This window comes from Hylobates moloch, unplaced genomic scaffold, assembly GCF_009828535.3.
Source record: "Hylobates moloch isolate HMO894 unplaced genomic scaffold, HMol_V3 SCAFFOLD_17, whole genome shotgun sequence".
Classification (NCBI taxonomy): Eukaryota; Metazoa; Chordata; class Mammalia; order Primates; family Hylobatidae; genus Hylobates; species Hylobates moloch.
The window spans coordinates 9653122-9665832 of NW_026652292.1; the positions used below are offsets into that span (position 1 = coordinate 9653122).

The following is a 12711-nucleotide window of genomic DNA, read 5'->3' on the forward strand; positions in this document are numbered from 1 at the left end:
TCTTGCATCCACATTGACTTCTGTCCCTCTCACCTCCCCTCAAGGGTGACCTTCCTGCTTTGGCTCATGAGCTCACCCTCTGTGAGGCCCCGGGACCTCTGCTGTCAATGAACATCAGGCAGTTGTTCTCTTTCTTATGCCTTAAATCACTCTGGGGCCTTTCCCCACAAGCATGTTCAAGTCTCCCTTTAGCTCAGGCTAAAAACAACTTTTCTTCTTCAAACCTCCCCTCCCCTCCAGTGAGGGTCTTACCTACAGCTTCCCATTATAGGCAAACTTTTCCCTTCCTAATTTTGTGAAATCTGGCTTCTGTCTCTCCACTTACCAGAAGCCCCTGCTCTAGGGCCACAGGGTGATGGAATGCAGTCACCTGTCTGCAGCTCCCTGTGTCCCATCTGCCAGAGCCCCCGGCACTCATGACCTTGTATGTGCTGGTGTGCCTCTCCAACCTTCCCTCACCTGGCACCTCTGCACTCATGCCTTCAGTGTGTCTCCATGGCCTCTCCGTCACTGAGTCCCTGCCTCTATCAGCATCTCCAAGCAGATGGATCCCAGATGGCTCTCCAGCCCTGGCATCTCTCCAAGCGTTGCTCTCACCTTGTCAAAGCCCTGCAAAGTAGCTCTGCTTGGAGGCCATGTGGGCACACTGGACTCTGCCCGGAATGGTCTCTTGCTTCCCGCATTAATTCCTCCTCCATTCATGTTGGCTTTTCTTAACACCTTTGCCAACATCCTGGCCATCCAGCCTTGAAACCGCAGCATGCTCTTGACCCCCTTGCCCGTCCCATCAAACAACATTCTGTGTTTTCTGTTATTTAGTCCCAAGACCACGGCAGGGTGAGGTGTGATGTGCTGTGGGATCAGAATGATCTGGATTCAAGCCTCAGCTCTGCCATTTGCTAACAGTGACTTTTAAAAGAAACATCTTTATTGAGATGTATTTCCCATACCACATAATTCACCTAACGTGTATAATTCAAGGCTTTTAAAAAGCATATTAATGGTTATGTGCAAGTATTAACATGGTTGATTTTAGAATATTTTCATCACCTCAAGAAGAGACTCTGTACCCTTTGGCCATCACTTTCCTACTCCCCCACCCCCCACCAGCCCTAAGCAAGCACTGTCTCTACAGATTTCTCTGTTGTGGACATTTCATATGAATGGCATCACACATGTGATCTTTGGTGACTGGCTTCTTTCACGTAGCATGATGTTCTCAGAGTTCATCCACGTTGTAGTGTGTATCAGTCCTTCATTCCTTTTCATGGCTGAGTAGTACTCCACTATGTGGCTATACATTTTGTTCATTCATTCTTCAGTGGATGGACATTTGTGTTGTTTCTTCCTTTTGGCTATTATGAATAATGCTGCTATAATCATTTCTTTACAAGTTTTTGCATGGACATGTCGTTTCATTTTTCTTGGGTGTATATACCTAAGAGTGGATTGCTGGGTCATATAACTCTATGTTTAATTGTTTGAGAAACTGTTTTTCTCACTGTTTTTTCACTTGGGACTGTTTTCCCAAGTGGCTGCACCATTTTGCACCCAACAGCATTGTATGAGTTCCAATTTCTCTGCATTCCTGTCAGTACCCTTGTGCCATTGACTTTTTGGTTCTAGCCATCTTGGTGAAGTGGTATTTCATTGTGGCTTTGATCTGCATCTCCCTGGTGACTAAAGACATTGAGCATCTTTTGATGTGCTTATTGGCCATCTGCTAACAGTGGCTTTGACACTGGACCCTGAACTTCAGTCTTTCCTCCTATAAAATGGTACAACCACCATCCATGGAGCACAGTGGCAACACCGTGACTCTCTAGGCTGAGGACACATGCGATGGCAAGTAATCCCACGGCCACTGGACCCAGGGACAGGCAGCCTCTGCAGCCAAGGGTCCTGTCCCTTCATGTCTCTGCTTCCAGTCTTTTCTCTGTACATCCTGCAGCCAGGCTTGGGCTGCTGCACGGCTAGAGATGCTCTATCATGAAACCTGCAGCAGGTGAAGGTTCTCCCAGCAAAGTTTTTGCAGAAAAGCGATGCACTAAGTGAACTGTTCTTCAAATGGTGTGAGCTGGGAGTGAGGTTTCTGGCTTTTCAGCATATGGGTGATGTTCTTGGGTGAACGATGTTTCCCCAAAAGATATGTTGAAGTCCTAAATCTCAGTGCCTCTGAATGTGACCTTAATTGGAAACAGAGTCTCTGCAGGTGTAATTAGTGAAGGCGAGGTCATACTGGAATAGGGTGGGCATTCACCTAATGACTGGTATCCTCAGAAAACAAGGCAGATTTGGAGACAGACACACAGACGGGGGATGGCTATATGACAGCGGAGTCAGAGACCAGAGTGATGCTGCCCACACACCAAGGAACGCCAAGGATGGCCACAGCCGCTAGGAGCTGGGTGAGGCCAGGAACTCCCACTGAGCCTGCGGAGGGAGTGTGGCCTGGCCCACACACTGATTTCAAACCTCTCCACAACTGTGAGAGAATACATTCCTGTTGTTTTAAGCCACCCAGTTTGTGGCTTAATTTGTGACTTTGTTAAGGCAGCAATAGAAAACTGACACAGGATAATGATGTTCAGGAATGATGTGGAGAGCCCTGGGGGTGGTTCTGTTCCATGCTTGCTGGATGCTTGGCATTTCTGGCCACCACAATGTATTTACTGAGAATGGACTCTCTGCCCAGTGACAGAAAATGAGTACGGCCCTGGTTCCTGTCCTCAGCTTAGCATGGGAGCCAGGAGGCAGGAATACAAGCAGCAGCTTCAGAGGCAACACCAGGCAAGGCCAGGGTTGTTGGAGGTGTGGGCTCCAGCCACACCCAAGCCAGGGCTCTGAATGTGGCCCCTGGTGCTCTCTCTGGTGCTCCCTGACAAATATGGCCCTGGGTGAGAAAACCTCAGGCCCCTCCCACTCAAATTCCGATTTGATTCTGGATCACCAGTGTAATAGTTGTGATTATTTTCTCACAAGGGTTACAGGAGACCTTCTGATTAAGGCAAACGTCTTGTACATCAAAAGCTGCTCGCTGTCACCCCTGGGCTTACTATTAATCATTCTCTCTTAAATCTGTTCCCAAAGGGCCTACCTGGCACAGGCCAGCTGCTGGGCCCAAGTAGTATGTTTTAGTCAATGGTATTAAGCTTTTCCGTGTTCTGACATTTTAAGTAGATCATTAGAGACTCAAGTCACTAGGTGTCCAAGAGTTCTACTTTTCTATCTGGAAAATAAGTTCTGAAAATACCTATCATGTACACGTTTGTATTTCTACTGAAACCATCTGGCAACCCTGGTAAAATGTAAAAGGGAATCTCTGATCTATAAAAAAAAAACAAAGCTGGAGAGAAATGCAGGAGCTTTATTATAAATCATTAATATTCTTGAAGTTAACAACTGATAAACTCATTTAGGCAAACATTTTGGATTTAATGATCTAAAGCCCACAGATGCATGCCAGATCTAGCTAAAAGTACATAAAAAGCGCACCTCTCGAAATAACAGCCCTCCCTTCGGCTGAAGACTGAGAAGCATTAAGGATGCTTCTGGATTTCTGCAGTGGCAGGGCAGGGGTCTGCACAGGCCTGACCTGGTGTTGCTGGAGCACGGCATCCCCTCCTGGGTGCTGCTCCGAAAGGCACGCTGGGAGGTGCTTGCTAGAGTGTTCCATGGCAGCGCTGCTGACCAAGTCTGGGTCTCTAAAAGCCACCCTCAGTTTATACCAACTGATCAGGAAATAGGTGGTAACAGGGCCTTGAAGGGTACATGCCAGCTTCCCTTAAGTTGATTAGATGGGAAACCAAACACCGCCTTTCAAGCGTGAGGCTGCGCCGTGCTCCCTCAGGGAGGAAGGGCGCTGGGTCTGACCAGGTCTGCCTCTGTCCTCACCAGCTGGCAGATGTGAACTGGAGAACAGCATCAGAAAGGCTGGTGGTTGGCAGCTGCTCATGGCACAGTTGCTGACCTGCAGCAGATCGGCTGTGGGTGAGCAGGACAGTCAGGCCCTCCACAAGCACTGTTCTGGAGTTTCGTCTGACTAGGCGAACCCTCTGGCTTTTCGAAGATTCAGGGTACCCTACTGCCACCAGCCAGTGAGCAGACTAGGACATCTCTAGACAGGATATTCATCTAAAAATCGGAGGACACCCTGACACACCCAAGTGACGATGGACCCAGGCAGCTGTGCACACGGGGTGGGAGGCGTTTGGAACAGTTCGACTCATCAGTGGACTGGTTTTTCTAGCACAAATGGAATGTGGTGTCTCATGTCCCTAGGAAGACAAAGGGCAGGTTTCTTATCTGGTCTTTCCAAGCTTTCAACTCTCTGGCTCAAGTGTCCCAGAATGAACTAGAAGTCTATTCCTCCACCCTGGTCCGTGGTCACTTCCAGAACTCTGAAGTGGCTCAGGAGGTGATTCCTGAAAGGCAGCCCTTGCTTGATCTCCTGGTGGGGCCTGTCTGGGCTGAGGCGATGCTGGGCTTGCCGCGCCGAGATCTCGCACCAGAAGTCCTCCCTCGGAGCTACGTGCCTCCAGCCTCATTCTTTGGCATGTTGACTCCTGGAATTGAGGGGCTATTTCTAAGATGCGTGCTTTTTTGGCTTTTCTCATGGGTGCCTCATCAGCCTGCACAGGATCCGCCATCTCACAAGAGAGGGAAATTCGGCATTGCTGTTCCCTGCCTCTAAGGGCCTTTCTGAGGGGCCGCCCAAACTCATTCCTTTATTTCTTACCCTCCCACAGGTGTTAAGATTTTGTTGTCCCATACTAAAAAGCATGCAGTGACTAAGCTTTTCTCCTAACCTTAATCTTATCCTCTCAAATGTGTGCCTTCTTGTTTTTAAGACCACAGACAAGGACATCAGGCGACTGCTAAAACAGAACTAAAGCTAAAGTTTTTCTCAGATCTTGGCAAATTCTGCTAATGGCACCTCTAGGGGCACAATGATCCTCAAATGATATCCAACCGGACTCCCCATAAACAAGGTTTGGGCTGGAGCTGTTTCTAGTTTTAAATACGGAAAGGTAAGGCAAAGGACAGAGCACTTGGTTTTGCCTTAGATTTCCCAGCAGAGTAGGATTTGGGAGAAAGTGCTGGTTCTCTTTGTTGGGGAAATACCAAGTGCAGCAGAGCTGGGGCCGCTGGGGAGGCTGGTGGGCTCCAGGCTCACTTGCGTGGCTGCTGGATGTGCTGGGTTCTTGGGGAAGGATGCTTGTCCATGGAGGCATGCGGCTTCTGGTGAGCCACCTGCGCGGCCGCCGGGGGGAAATCTTTGTCACCCTGTCAGGATACACGGAAAGCTCAGGTTGATCAACAGGAAGCATGGGGTTTGTGGGTGACGAAGCCCCAGGGCAGTGCCCACCAGCGTTTCTGCAGGAAGCATGGGGTTCATGGGTGAGGAAGTCCCCAGGCCAGTGCCCAACAGTATCTCTGCAGGAAGCAGTGGGTTTGTATGTGAGGAAGCCCCAGGCCAGCGCCCACCAGCATCCCTGCAGGAAGCATGGGGTTTGTATGTGAGGAAGCCCCAGGCCAGTGCCCACCAGCGTCCCTGCAGGGCAGGCATGGACTGTGAATGGGTAAAGGAAGGTGGAAACCTGTCTGTGGTGGGGGGCCTGGGCCATCAAAACCAGGGAATGGCAGGTGGCACTGAGGCCTACACACTGGCAGGACAGCAAGAATGCTTACTGGCTCTGCCCCATGCCGTGAGACACAGGAACATGCGACTCCCACAGAATTGACTTGGATGCTGGGGGCTTTCTTCTGCTACATCTGTATTTGTGACTATTTAAACTGGGGGCAGGACAGAACCAAATCCAGGATCTTAAGTTCAGATGTGCCACCACAGCTGTGAGCCAGGCCTGGGACGCTGGCCAGGCAGGAAATGCACAGGGCGCCTACGAGACAGAGCCGGGTTCGGCCTGCCCAGTCTCAGGAGGGACTCGCTATTTTCCAGAGGGATCAATGGGCTTCTGTGCCAACTGTGGGTGTGGCCAGGGTGTGGTCCACATGGGCAGGCTGGAGCCACACTTCTCTGGCTGGCAGGTTGACTGGCTGTGGTCACAGCTCCACCAACAGTGGGCTGTCCCCAACACTGGCACTTTCTTCAGACATCCTCTGATAAGAAAGTGAACGTGGCCGGGCGCGGTGGCTCACGCTTGTAATCCCAGCACTTTGGGAGGCCGAGGCGGGCGGATCACGAGGTCAGGAGATCGAGACCACGGTGAAACCCCGTCTCTACTAAAAATACAAAAAATTAGCCCGGCGTGGTGGCGGACGCCTGTAGTCCCAGCTACTCGGAGAGGCTGAGGCAGGAGAATGGCGTGAACCCGGGAGGCGGAGCTTGCAGTGAGCCGAGATTGCGCCACTGCACTCCAGCCTGGGCGACAGAGCGAGACTCCGTCTCAAAAAAAAAAAAAAAAAAGAAAGTGAACGTTCTGAGAACAGCAGCCCTGTGGACGGCAATACTGTGGGGTTCGCTGGAGGGGTTCGCTGGTGGGAGTTTACTGGTGGGAGGTCTGCGCTTACGTCACAATGTTGGGTCTCACCAGACAGCGGCTCTGGAAAGGTAAAGGATGTGACCCAAACTGTGAGTCTGGCCTGCGGTCTGCAGAAGCACCCTCTGGGGAAATGTGGCAACGAAGAGAGTCATGGCCACAGATGAGATGAGCGGTGGTGCTGGGTTATTCCAGGTAGAGTTTAACAAAACCAGAAGGAACCAGGAGACTCCATGCTGCCATGCAAAAGCCTCAAACCCACTGCAGATGCTCCCAGACTTACCCGGGCGATGACCCCAGAGATGAACACAGTGGGTTTAGGTGGACTGGAAAAAAAGAAGGGAAAAGGCAGATTTAACAAAACAGTCCTCAACAGGGGACACGGTGGCAGACAATGTGTATATGGATGAGCCAGGCTGGAGGGTGTGGAGGCGGAATGGGGAGAAAACCTCTCCTCTGCGTTATTTCTTGTAGTGATCACACTACGGGGCTCGGGAGCCTCCTTCTTCTGAGGTTAGTTCAGCCCCAAGTACGAGAGAGAAAGAGACTGCAGCCAACTGCAAGTGAATTGCCGTCAAGCACTTTCTATTTGTGTTTTTTTTAGAGACAGGGTCTCTGTCACCCAGGCTGGAATGCAGAAGCACGATCATAGCTCATAGCAGCCTCCAACACCTAAGACTCCAGTGATCCTGCTTCAGTCTCCCGAGTAGCTGGGACAACAGGTGTGCATCATCATACCTGGCTATTTTTTTTATTTTTGTAGGGACAAGGTCTTGCTATGTTGCCCAGGCTAGTCTCAAACTCCTGGCCTCAAGCCATCCTTCCACCTTGGCCTCCCAAAGTGCTGGGATTACAGGGATGAGCCACCATGCCCAGCCTACTTTTGTTTTTTGGTTAAATCAACACATTTTAACTATAGGCAAGCCCAGTTATTTTGATTTAATGAGATTGTGAAACAGGTGCTTCCCTAAAGCAGGGGAGAAGTAGCTTTACATGGTGTGCACTTGGAGACTGTCTCACTGCCTCCTCAGTCCTAGGCTTCCCCTTCCAGCGTCCTCATAGGGGAGATTCCAGAGCCAACACAAACCTCCCATCCCCCATCAATCCCTGAGCATTACAAATATAAGGTCCTTGGGAAACTTGTCACCTCTTGACATGTTAACTCACAATGAGCTCACCCAAACTGTGGAGTATTGAGGGAATGCATGCAGTACCAAAGCAATACAGCTCAGTGAAAAAACAGACAAGCCCAAACAGGCTCAAATCGCCAGCAGGTCTACCACCTGGAAACATGCGCTGTTAACATGGGGCTATCCTTGCAGGCTCTCCTTCTATGGACAGATGTACGTGCTTGTCTTCTTATTAACTTTTTTCTTACAAAAATAGTTAACACTGTTTTGTAATCTGCCTTCTGAACTAAGGCTATGGCAAGCATGTCTCCATGTAATTATATACTCTTCTGTACACTTATTTCTTATGGCTACGTGTGCCATAATTTAAAAATACCAGGACACAGTTTGAGGTAGTGAACAAGGTGTGTGCACTTCCAAAATGCCTCCACCAAGAGGTACAGACACCCAAGACCAGGAGGTGAATACAAGGTCAGCCCAGCTGGGACAGCACGATTGATGGGGGACACTCACGGAGGTCCCTCTTGGCTCAGTTTTGCTTAAGGCCAGCCCTACTGGGCAGAGGGGATAGAATTTATCCCCTGAGCTCCCCAGCCTGTCTCTTCCCAGCTCTGCTTCTCCTCTGCTGCCGGTCGTCTTTTTAAGGAATCCACTTGTCTTAGCTTTGTTTTGCTGCAGGCAAAACTCCCAGCATTCCGAAAGTTCACTGACTGTTTACTTCCCCAAAGAGTTTACCAAAAACACCTGAAATTCCCCCAAGTAATTTCTGTTACTTCACGAGATTAAGAAACTTCAAGTTTTACTAAGCAGCACAGAGATGCCCCATACATTACCTTGGTTTTATTTAGTGTTTGTTGTGTGGTTACCCAGGTTGGATTTTTTTCCCCTTCCTTTACATATATGATTTAGCTATAGGATTAATAGCCGGCCAGAAATGAGTAAGCTCAGCTCAAGTTTAAGCCCCGCCACGTGGTATAACTGAATTCATTTGGATTCTTAAAGCACATCCTGCTGTGATGCCCGATACCACCCACAGGGGAGGGCTTCCAGGGATTCAGGGCCAAGTTGCATCCAAAGCTCAGGAACTGTGTTCTGAATTCTAACATTTTAGAAAAGATTTGGAAAGGAATACGGAAATGGCAGCACAAAGTTTCTTAACGTCATTTGGAATGTTCTTTTAAACATCTAGGAACAGACTGAAGCAGGGATGGCCCCACTCTGGTAGCGAATCATATAGTATCATCGTCAACAAGGCACAGCCATCTTTCCGTAGCAGGAGTGCACAGTGGCTTCCACTGTCTCCATGTCGTATTTGTTGGCGGAAATACAGGAGATTACCCCACTCCAGAAACTTGATAAAAACGTCATCCACGGAGAGTCATTCTAGTAAGAATACATGCATAATAAAGGGAATTAGCTTCCCCACCAAACTGAGCCCTAAAAGGTGACTGAGGAAGCTTGAGTAATTATATACATATATAAACACCCTCCCCTCTACAGACAGACACACACACACACACACACACCCCTTGTTTTATGGCATCTGCTTATTGCACTTCACAGGTAACGTGTTTCTTTAGGAATTGAAGGTTTGTGGCAACTCTGCATAAGCAAGTCTATGGGCATCCATCTTCATTATTATTATGTCTGTTAATGGTGATCTGTGGTTATTGATCTTTGATGTTACTACTGTAATTGTTTTGGGGCACCATGAACTGTGCCCATATAAGATGGTAAACTTAATCAATACTTGTCGTTGTGTTCTGACAGTTCTACTGACCAGCCATTCCCTGTCTCTCTCCTTCTCTTCAGGCCTCCCTATTCCCTGAGACATAGCAATATTGAAATTAGGGCAATTAGCAACTCTATAATGGTCTACAATGGCCTAGAAGTGTTTAAGTGAAAGGAAGAGTCACATGTCTCTCACTTTCAATCAAAAGCTAGAAATGACCAAGCTTAGTGAGGAAGACATGTCGGAAGCTCAGACAGGCTGGTCTCTTGTACCAAATAGCCAAGTTGTGAATGCAAAGGAAGAGTTATTGGAGAAAATTAAAAATGCTACTCCAGTGAGCACTGGAGTGAGTGACAAGGAAGTAAGCGAGCATTATTGTTGATATGGAGAAAGTTCGAGTGGTCTGGAGAGAAGACAAGTCACAACATTCCCTTAAGCCAAAGTCTAATCTAGAGCAAGGCCCTAACTCCCTTCAGTTCTATGAAGGCTAAGAGAGGTGAGGAAGCTGCAGAAGAAAAGCTGGAAACTAGCAGAGGTTGGTTCATGAGGTTTAAGGAAAGAAGCCATCTCCAGAAGATAAAAGTGCAAGGTGAAGCAGCAACTGCTGATGAAGAAGCTGCAGCAAGTTCTCCAGAAGATCTAGCTAAGATCATTGATGAAAGTGGCTACACTAAACAACAGATTTTCAATGTTGACAAAACAGCCTTTTATTGGAAAAAGATGCCATCTAGGACTTTCATAGCTAGAGAGGGGAAGTCAATGACTGGCTTCAAAGCTTCCAAGGGCAGGCTGACTCTTAGTAGGGACTAATGCAACTGATGACTTTAATTTGAAGCCAATGCTCATTTACCATTCCAAACATCCTAGGGCCCTTACGAATTATGTAAAATCTACTCTGTGCTCTATACATGGGACGACGGAGCCTGGATGATGGCACATTGGTTTACATCAAGGTTTACTGTTTATTTTAAGCCCACTGTTGAGACCGACTTCTCAGAAAAAAAGATTCCTTTCAAAGTATTACTGCTGATTTATAATGCTCCTGGCCACCCAAGACCCAGTATACAAGGAGATTAATGTTGTTTTCATATCTGTTAAGACGACATTCATTCTGCAACCCATGGATCAAGAAGTAATTTCGACTTCAAGTCTTATTATTTAAGAAGTAATTCCACTGGTGGATTTGGGCAAAGTAAATTGAAAACCTTCTGGAAAGAATTTACCATTATAGATGCCACTAAGAACACTCATGATTCATGGGAGGAGGTCAAAATATCAATATTAACAGGAGTTTGGCAGAAGCTGATTCCAACCCTCATGGGTGACTTTGAGGGGGTTCAAGACTTCACTGGAGGAACTAACTGCAGATGTGATGAAAAAAGCAAGAGAACTAGGATTAGGAGTGGAGCCTGAAGATGGAACTGAATGGCTGCAATCTCGTGATTAAACTCCTCAGGGATGAGGAGTTGCATCTCATGGATGAGCAAAGAAAGTGGTTTCTTGAGCTGGAATCTCCACCTGGTGAAGATGCTGTAAACACTGAAATAACAACAAAGGATATAGAATATTACATAAATTTAATTGATAAAGCAGTGGCAGGGTTTGAGATGACTGACTCCATTTTTGAAAGAAGTTCTACCATGGGTAAAATGCTATCAAACAACATTGTATGCTGCAGAAAGGAAGAGTTGATCTATGTCACAAACTCCATTGTTGTCTTTTTTTTTTTTTTTTTTTTTTTTTTTACAGAGGGAGAGGGTCTCACTCTGTTGCCCAGGCCGGAGTACAGTGGTGTGATCTCTGCTCACTGCAACCTCTACCTCCCAGGTTCAAGCGATTCTCATGCCTCAGCCTCCAGAGTAGCTGGGATTACAGGCACTCACCACCATGCCTGGCTAATTTTTGTATTTTTAGTAGAGACAGGGTTTTGCCACATTTGCCAGGCTGGTCTCGAACTCCTGGCCTCAAGTGATATTCCCACCTTGACCTCCGAAAGCGCTAGGATTGCAGGCATGAGCCATCACACCTGGCCTGTTGTCTTATTTTAAGAAACTGCCACAGCCACTCCAACCTTCAGCAACCACCACCCCAGTCAGTCAGCAGCCTTCAACACTGGGGCAAGACCCTCCACCGACAAAAAGACTGAGCCCCACTGAAGGCTCGGATGATCATTAGCATACAGAGTTTTTAAATTTTTAAAAATTTTAAATTAAGTTATGCACATTGTTTTTTTTTAGATGTAATGCTACTGTACACTTCATAGGCTACAATGGAGTGTAAACATAACTTTTATGTGCACTGTGAAACCAAAAAGTCGTGGGACTCACTTTATCGAAATATTTGCTTTATGATGGTGGTCTGGAGCAGACCCTGCAATATCTCTGAGGTCTGCCTGTACATATTCATTATTGAAAAGCAGACAAGCCAAAAAAGTTAAAATCACTTGTAATTCTGTATTACTGTATGTGTGTGTTTATAAAGATTGACACACGCACAGAACTACTGTCCCATCACAACTGCTGAATGGCCATGGAGACTCTGGGGGCTAAAGGAGATCCCCAGCAATGAGGGTGGTCTACCCTGTGAGTACGCCACCCTTTGCAGAGGTGGAGTGGAACTCCAGGACGCAGAGGCGCCATCCAGCAGCAGGGCGCCAGCCTGGAGAGGCCTCCACCTTGGGTGTTCCTGACAGGCTCCTTGGTTGAGCCCCACTGTGTAGTAGCTGCCACGTGAGGCTCTCAGGGGACCTCGCTATAGGAGTCTGTCTCCAGCACTGGTCCCCTGTGTGCACTGAGGACGGGGGTGTGGAGCCCAGGGGCCTGCCACAGTCCCACCCTTCCTCCCTACCCTCAGTGCTCCTCAGAGGTGGTGTCCTCTGGGCGTCTCCTGCATTGATCACGACAAGGGTGGGGTTCTATGCCTCGAGTATGTCCCAGGAGAAACGTGTGTGAATGCTGATGATACGAGATCATGACAGCTCTGCTCTAGACTGAGTGCTGGAAAACACACACGGAAGCCGAGGCCTAGAACCCAGCCTCTGACTCTCAGGGCATGCTCTTTCCTTTCCTAAACTCACATTTAGCACCTCACTCCCATGTGAGCCGCTCAAGGACACTGTCCCCTCGCAACTGCTGAATGGCCATGGAGACCCCGGGGGCTAAAGGAGACTCCCAGCAGTAAGAATGACCCTCCCCGCACAGGCCCAGCTCATTCCAGGAGTGTCCAGGGCCATGGCTGCAGGCTGCAGAGTCTAAGAGTCCACAGGAGGCATTCACAGATGGCGCTGTCCTTGTGAAACCCCAAATTCACGGAGACAGCTCCTTTGTAGTGAGTCATGACTGAATCTGCT

The 12711-nt window shown here is 48.3% G+C and overlaps 1 protein-coding gene across 1 annotated transcript in view; it reads right to left on the bottom strand.

Moving 5' to 3' along the window:
- Positions 1–3347: 3347 nt before the first annotated feature.
- Positions 3348–12711, bottom strand: part of DAP (death associated protein) — an 82725-nt gene continuing 73361 nt past the window's right edge. The window contains exons 3-4 of the mRNA XM_032135925.2: positions 6784–6826; positions 3348–5286 (exon numbers count right to left, since the gene is read on the bottom strand). Of these exons, the coding sequence (XP_031991816.1) occupies positions 5173–5286; positions 6784–6826 (157 nt within the window). The 3' untranslated portion in view covers positions 3348–5172. The remainder of the gene's footprint in view (positions 5287–6783; positions 6827–12711) is intronic.